This window comes from Ochotona princeps, chromosome 17, assembly GCF_030435755.1.
Source record: "Ochotona princeps isolate mOchPri1 chromosome 17, mOchPri1.hap1, whole genome shotgun sequence".
Classification (NCBI taxonomy): Eukaryota; Metazoa; Chordata; class Mammalia; order Lagomorpha; family Ochotonidae; genus Ochotona; species Ochotona princeps.
Genome location: NC_080848.1, coordinates 15667804 through 15674970, shown reverse-complemented (window position 1 = coordinate 15674970; position 7167 = coordinate 15667804). Strand labels below are relative to the sequence as shown.

Here is a 7167-nt window from a genome sequence, read left to right as displayed (position 1 = left end):
CAAGTGGCTGGTTGTATAACAGATCGTGTATGGTGTGTTGTCCTGTAAAGATGGATGAAACAGAATCTAGTTTTCTTCTCCATGGGTTTCATCCAGTGAAGAAATGGATGGACTGGTGTTGTGGTGCAGTGGGTGAAGCTACTATCTGTGCTCTGCTTCCGATCCAGCTCCCTGCTGATGTACAAGGAAGGCAGTGGAGGATGGCCCAAGTGCTTGGACCCCTGTCACCCACATGCGAGACACAGAGGAACTCCAAGGCTCAGCCCCCCACTAGAAAATCTCTGTCACCCTGCCTTACAAATAAATAAGAGGTATTTTTCTAAGATTTTTGTTTATTTGTTTAAAAGTCAGTTTTACATAGAGAAGGAGAGACAGAGGGGAAGATGTTCCATCCGTTGATTCACTCCCCAAGTGAGCACAACAGCCAGTGCTGCGCCAATTCGAAGCCAGGAGACAGGATCCTCCAGGTCTCCCACATGGGTGCAGGGTCGTCCTCGACTGCTGTCCCAGGCCACAAGCAGGGAGCTGGATGGAAAGCAGGGCCGCCAGGATTAGAAGCGGCGCCCATTTGGGATCCTGGCGTGTTCAAGGCGAGGACTTTAGCCGCTAGGCCACCACGCCGGGATCCCATATTGGCGCCTTAAAACTCATTCTGTTCACCCCAACCGTGAAGAGACTATCTCAGCCTGTGGACTCTGAATAGGTTTCATCGCGATTGGAACGGCGAGATTGGCAGCAATCCAGAACTGTTGAACTACCAAAAGTGCTTGAGCAGAACCCTCAGTGCACGCCTCACATTGGGGATCTGGGATGGGTGGGAGGCTGTGTGGGGCTTTTCCCTTTGTTTCTCCCCTGACCCCAGATACAGGGAAAAAAATTATATTAGTGTGGAAATAATCGTATTATCCGCTTTCATCCTGTAACCTTTGACCCTTGTACCCTATTCAACTAAGCAAGATTATTTAAAAAAAAAAAAAAAAACTCGTTCTGTTCTAAAAGGACAAGGCTTTGCTGGGGTAGAGGCCTGGCTGACGACATGGGCCCTTAGGGCGACATCCGGAACCATTCTGCTGTGCTTTCTGCCCGGAGGGATCCAAGTGGAAACCGGAAGTGCCTTGCGCGGAGGTTCCGGGTTCCCTGGGCTACAACGATGGCGATGAGTTTCGAATGGCCCTGGCAATATCGCTTCCCGCCCTTCTTTACGTGAGGCTCAGCCCCCGAGAAGCCCCGCTCTTCCTCCCTTCCATTCCCTGGACCTAGCCCTGGGGGAGGGGAGAAGAGACCCGGCTCCCCACACCCCACACCCCGCACGCGTCGCCCCCTCTAACTGTGCGCCTGAACCCCTCCGCCCAGGTTGCAGCCGAACATGGACACGCGGCAGAAACAGCTGGCCGCGTGGTGCTCTCTGGTGCTGTCCTTCTGCCGCCTGCACAAGCAGGCCAGCATGACGGTGATGGAGGCGCAGGAGAGCCCGCTCTTCAACAACGTCAAACTGCAGCGTATCCTGCCTGGGGCGCGCCTGCAGCCCCCGTCCCTGCAGGCAATGCAACCCCGCCCCTACAGCCCCTGCAGCCCCTGCAGCCCCTACAGCCCCTACAGCCTCTGCAGCCCCGCCCCTGCAGCCCATGCACCCGCACCTGCGTGCACTTCCCCTAAGACACTACCCCTTCCCTGTCCCGGACCCACACTAGGCAGGGTCCCACCCCCAGCCCCAACTGGATTTAGGGTGGAGTGTGCGCGTGAAAGTGTCGCCCCCAGATCCTCGGGCTTCAGCTCTTGCCCCTGAAACCCACGACTCCCTCTAATAAATCTCCATTCCTGCCCCCGTTCTCTCCATCCCCCGGAAGTAAGGCTCATTTCTTCTGGCTTTCTGTGTCACCCTGAAACTATGTGGAGAAAGGCTGAAGGCAACCTTTCCTGTCCTAAATCTGCCCCCCCCTCGCTTTTTTTTTTTTTTTACTATTTATTTGAAAGGCACAGACAGGTTTTTCCATCCACGGGTTCACATGCCCTCATCGGCTGAGACTGAGCCAGCTGGGAACCCAGGGACTCAGTCTGGGTCCCCTATGTGGGTGTCAAGGGCCAGAGCCATCCCCCGCTGCCTCCCAGGGAGCACGGGAGTGGGAAGCTGGTGCTGGGAGCTTGGGACCAGCTCTGCAGGACAGAAGCTTTGTATGAGACACAGTGCCTGAACTGCTGCCCTCAAACACCTCCCCCTAAAACCCTTCTAACTACAAGAGTTTTTCTCCACCTCCCTCCTCTTAATATCCAATGTGCGTTCAACTACCCTGGACATGTGTGGAAGGGGGCAGAAGAAGGTGGCTCTTGGCATAACACTGACTAGATTTTAATTTTTTTATTCCACCCAATTTACATGTGTGTGATTCCCTTAACCTTCAACTAGGGAAGCTTCCTGTGGAATCCATCCAGATTGTGTTAGAAGAACTGAGGAAAAAAGGTGGGTTTGCCTTCTCAGATTTTTTTTTTTTTAAGATTTATTTATTTTTATTGAAAAGGCAGATATACAGAGAGGAGGAGGGACAGAGAGGAAGATCTTCCATCTGATGGTTAACTCCCCAAGTGAGCGCAATGGCTGAAGCTGAGCCAATCCGAAGCCAGGAGACAGGAGCTTCCTTTGGGTCTCCCATGCAGGTGCAGGGTCCCAAAGCTTTGGGCGGTGGTCGACTGCTTTCCCAGGCCACAGGCAGGTTGCTAGGTGGGAAGCGGGGCCACCAGGGTTAGAACTGGCACCCATATGGGATCCTGGCGCATTCAAGGCAAGGACTTTAGCCACTAGGCTATCTCACTGGGCCCTCAGATTTCTTATTTGTTCTGCTACTTGGGTTTTCCTGAGGTTAAGTCAGTCCAAGGTTTTTCCCTTTATTAAGTTTTTTTTTCCTACCTCTGGCTTGAGACCAAGAACATTTTTTGCCACAGATGGCCCGATTCTGGGTGCTTTTTCTCCCCATATGTTTACAACATTGAAATCTCTCTGCACCCCAACCTGAAGTGAAGTGAGAAAAAAGAGAGCGAGTGCCTTGCAAACAGGAAAATAAAAACAGAATCTCTTCCACTCTGTCACCCCTCGGTGTCTGCCTCTTTGTCCCTTTCTAGGGCACGAGGCTTTCATCAGTCTGTTTCACAGGGAACCTCGAGTGGCTGGATAAGAACAAGTCTAGCTTCCTGATCATGTGGCGGAGGCCGGAAGAATGGGGGAAACTCATCTACCAGTGGGTGAGCCCATCCTGCTGCCGAGTACTGAGCAGTGACCCGGGATAGGGGGTGGTGGTCGCTGTGCCTGGTGTTCCTGGATTGAGATGGAACCCGCTGGGAGAAGGTGCAGAAAGAGGAAGTGTAGGCCTTCCAGCAAACCCCTGTGAGTGACTCAACTTCTCTGTGTGCACAGGAGCGCCCTGTCTTTGCTTGTGGGGGACCAGAGGCTATGTGAGGTTGTGTATGGAGAATGCGGTCCCGGGAGCCAGGAGTACTATTGTTGGCTGGAAGCTCTGACCACAGGAGATAAATGGGGAAAGGAAGGGGAGACACATGCGCATGCGCGCGCACACACACACACACACACACACACCCCTGGGGCCCCTCCTCCACTGTGTCATTATGGTGCTATCCATACTATGAATGAGACATTCTAAATTGTGGGGGGGGGGCTGAAAACTCTCACCCCTAAATTCCTAGTCCCCACTAGCCACAAACCTTCCTCAGGGGAGAAAAGCAGGGAAGAAGCATTGACAGCCTAAATATAACACACACACACACACACACACACACACCACCCATTCCTGAACAGGAAACCAGCCAGGGGAGGTCAGTGCACGGACACATGCAGGCCTGTGGTTTCGTGGTGCCTGATGGTGTGTGTACACATATAAATATAGCACCTGTAGGGGTTGTGCTTTTCAGGCCGCTGGCAGAGGTGACGTGAACTGCACTTTGGAAATAGGCAGAGTTCTTGGAGGAAAGAGGTGGAGCCGGGGAGTGTTCCCTCTCTCCAGAGATTCTCAGCCTTACCCAGCCCTGATGGTGTCCACAGGTTTCCAAGAGTGGCCAGAACAACTCCGTGTTCACCCTGTATGAACTGACCAATGGGGAAGACACAGAGGATGAGGGTAATGCCTTTCTCTTGCTCCACATCCTCTCTCCCATCCTGGCTCTAACTGATATGCACTCTTTCTGTTTCTCTGCCCCTGAATTCACATCCTGCAATTCTAGAAACCACCTGAATTCACCTGTCCAAAACTCAGATGGTGTTTGGTTGAGGGCAGGTGCATTTTTCTAGGGAGAGTCCTCAGTATGGGGCCTGTGGGAGCCCAGGGAAAGTTAGGAGTTCCTGCTGGGAATGGCAAAGGAGGCAGCTGCCCGGGAGATTAGCAGGCAAGCTCGCCGCTTGCTGACTCAGGTCCGCTCAGCCTTTATTCTCACCAAGACCTCAAGGTTTGCGGGTGTCAGCTGAAGGAACTGGGCCAAAAGCCCCAGCCCATTTCAATACTTTGGTGTTTGGCAAGGATTCGGATACCCTTTGATTTTTTGGCAGTGTGAACCCCTCCTTAGTTTTTTCTGACTCCTCCCTCTGATCCCCAGGATCATAGTGATCCAGTCTCAGCTTTGGCGGGGGGCAGTGGGGCAGGGCAGGCGGAGGTTGGGGAGGCGGCTGTCAGACCCTGGCTGCCCCAACCCAGTCACAGCTCTTGGCTGTCTCCCCTTGCCCTGCAGGCCTCTGCTTGCTGCTCCCACGAGTAGCACCCATGACTTCAGTGCGGCAGCTTCGCCCTGCCCACTGCTCAGGCTGGGCAAAGTGGGAGGCTCCCTCACTGGAGCTGGTCCCCCGCAGCTCGCCTGCTGCTTGTCGGGGCTTGCCTTGTGCCTCTCACATCTCCCTCAGTATCATGCCATATCTCTAGGAACTCTGCTGGCCCTTGGCTCCCGGCCCTGTCCCTTTGAACTAACAAAGGGCAGAAAGCAATGCCAAAGTTGGCCAGTCTCCTGGCTGGCAGTACTGGCCATACCTCGTTGTGTCGGGGCAGGCCCTCCTCATTTGTACAGATATCTGCTCACAGGGTTCTTGGCCTCCTCAGGCCTGACTGCAGGGAGCCCTTCATGGCCCAGAAGCATACAGTCTCATCCTTGTGTGGCAGACATGAAGTGGCAGGGAGCAGGAGGACTGGAGTCGGAGGGGGTTTGCGTCAGACAGGAAAGCCAGAGGGCGAAATAAGCCCGAATCCTCATGCTGACCCAGGCTTCCTTCCATCCCTCACTCCTCGGGGGTGCCCAGGAAGTACGGATGGTAGCTATGGAAGTATATGAGCACCCTTCAAAAGTTGGAAAATGAAATTAAAAGGATGAGTTTATTTTTGGTGCAACTTGTTTTTCCCATAATACATAGAAAATACATTTTTTTTGGGAAAAACATGGATTTCAAATTTTTTTTGTGCCAAAATAAACTGAACAGCCTAAGAACTTTCACTTGGGGTGGGGGCGATGTAATGGTGCAGCATGTTAACCCACCGCTTGCAGGATAGGTGTCCCATATTAGAGGACCAGTTCAAGTCCCTGCTGTTCTGTATGTTAACCAACTTCCTGCTAATGCACCTGGGAAAGCAGCAGCAGGTTAAGCCAAGTGTTTGGGCCCTCGCCACCTGTGTGGGAGACCTGGATGGAGTTGAGCCTGGCTCAGCCCCAGCTGCTGCGGCCATATGGGGAATGAACCGGTGGGCAGAAGATCTCTCTCCCTCTCTCTTCCTCCCTCTGTCACTCTGCCTTCTAAGTAATTAAACCATTTCTAAAAAAATATAGTTTTTCTATTTATTTCTGAGGCAGAGGCAGGAGATTTTCCCCAAATGCTTATAATGGCCATGGCTGGGCAGGCCGAAGCCAGGAGCTGACAGTTCCATCCAGGTGTCCCCGTGGGTGGTGGGGACCTCACTGCTTGAGTTGTCATCTCCTGCTGCCTCCCAGGGTGTGAGTGAGCAAAGCTGGGATCGGGGATGTCTTTGGGACTTAAACCTGCATTCTGATACAGGCCTCTCAAGTGACATTTTGACTGCTGTGTCAAAATATGCTGTGACCGCACGCCTTTTTCTAATTGTGCTGGACAGACCCTTGGCATTTATATGCCAGCCTCCAAGCAGCCTGAGCTTGCAGCAAGACCACTCCCCTCAGTCCCACGAGCATCCCTGACGACCTGCTTCTCCCTGTGCAGAATTCCATGGGCTGGATGAGGCGACCCTCCTGCGGGCTCTGCAGGCCCTCCAGCAGGAACACAAGGCCGAGATTATCTCCATCAACGACGGCCGAGGCGTCAAGTTCTTCTAGCTGACACCTGCTGCCCTTCACTTCCTACCTCCCGCCTTCCCAGGGCTTCCCAACGGAGGCAGGCCCAGGATCCCTGCAGCCTGGATCTGTCACGCCACCAGACTCAACAAGGGCTCCAGTCCTGAAGCCTGGGACCCAGGGATGGGTTTCTCACATATCTATGTCTGTCTGTCTGTCCCCTGGGTAGGATCAGCCGAGATGCCAATGAGAAAAGATTTGCTTTTGTTTGCCCTACCTCCTCCCCCATCCCAGACTGCCCCTGAGCCAGGGCTGGGAAACCTAACACTTCACACGTGCTCACACACCTGAGCATAGATGTGTGTATACACACACACACACACACCTGCTCAAGCTTCTGGCTCTCCTCCTCCCCCCTTAGCTGCTGTGGCCTCCTGTGTCTGGCTGGTGCTGGATCCTCCTTGGGGATGGCGGAAGCTCTGGCTGCAGGCAGCCTCCAGGCTTTGCGAAGGCCGGAGGGCCCAGGAGCAGACTTGGCTGTGAGAGGCAGGGCCTGACACTGATTTATGATATTAAAATCTCAGCTCCCTCGGTCTGCCTTTCAAGTGATTGTCGGAAGAGGGGCGGGAGGACTCAAGTGACTGGAGGGTAGGCCTGAGGCAGGATTCCCAGAGCCTGGGATTCATCTACTTAGTGGGCTGTGTGGAGGAGGGCTGATGGAGCACAGCTTGGGGACTGGCCCCTTTCCTCCGCCTGGGTGCGCTCATTCTGCCCCTTGTGAGAGTCCTCAACTACTAATCCTCTTCCTGCACGAGGCTGCTCTGGGTGAGGTAGTCCTGGCCAGGGGGAGCCAGGGACCGCGGTAAACCGGATGCGGACTTT

At 53.9% G+C, this 7167-nt stretch overlaps 1 protein-coding gene across 1 annotated transcript; it reads left to right on the top strand.

Moving 5' to 3' along the window:
* The first annotated feature begins 1056 nt into the window (after positions 1–1056).
* VPS25 (vacuolar protein sorting 25 homolog) lies at positions 1057–6874 on the top strand. Its single transcript, XM_058675392.1, has 6 exons — positions 1057–1203; positions 1354–1499; positions 2405–2458; positions 3146–3234; positions 4049–4124; positions 6215–6874. The coding sequence occupies exons 1-6, from the start codon at positions 1151–1153 to the stop codon at positions 6325–6327; spliced, it is 531 nt and encodes a 176-aa protein (XP_058531375.1). The 5' UTR covers positions 1057–1150; the 3' UTR covers positions 6328–6874.
* Positions 6875–7167: the final 293 nt, after the last annotated feature.

Bases quoted from the DNA above. Each gene is read 5' to 3' on its own strand.
- VPS25 (XM_058675392.1), top strand. From the start codon at position 1,151: ATGGCGATGAGTTTCGAATGGCCCTGGCAATATCGCTTCCCGCCCTTC. The intron at 1,204-1,353 runs GTGAGGCTCAGC...CCCTCCGCCCAG, and splicing joins CGCTTCCCGCCCTTCTTTAC to GTTGCAGCCGAACATGGACA. The intron at 2,459-3,145 runs GTGGGTTTGCCT...TCTGTTTCACAG, and splicing joins AGAAGAACTGAGGAAAAAAG to GGAACCTCGAGTGGCTGGAT.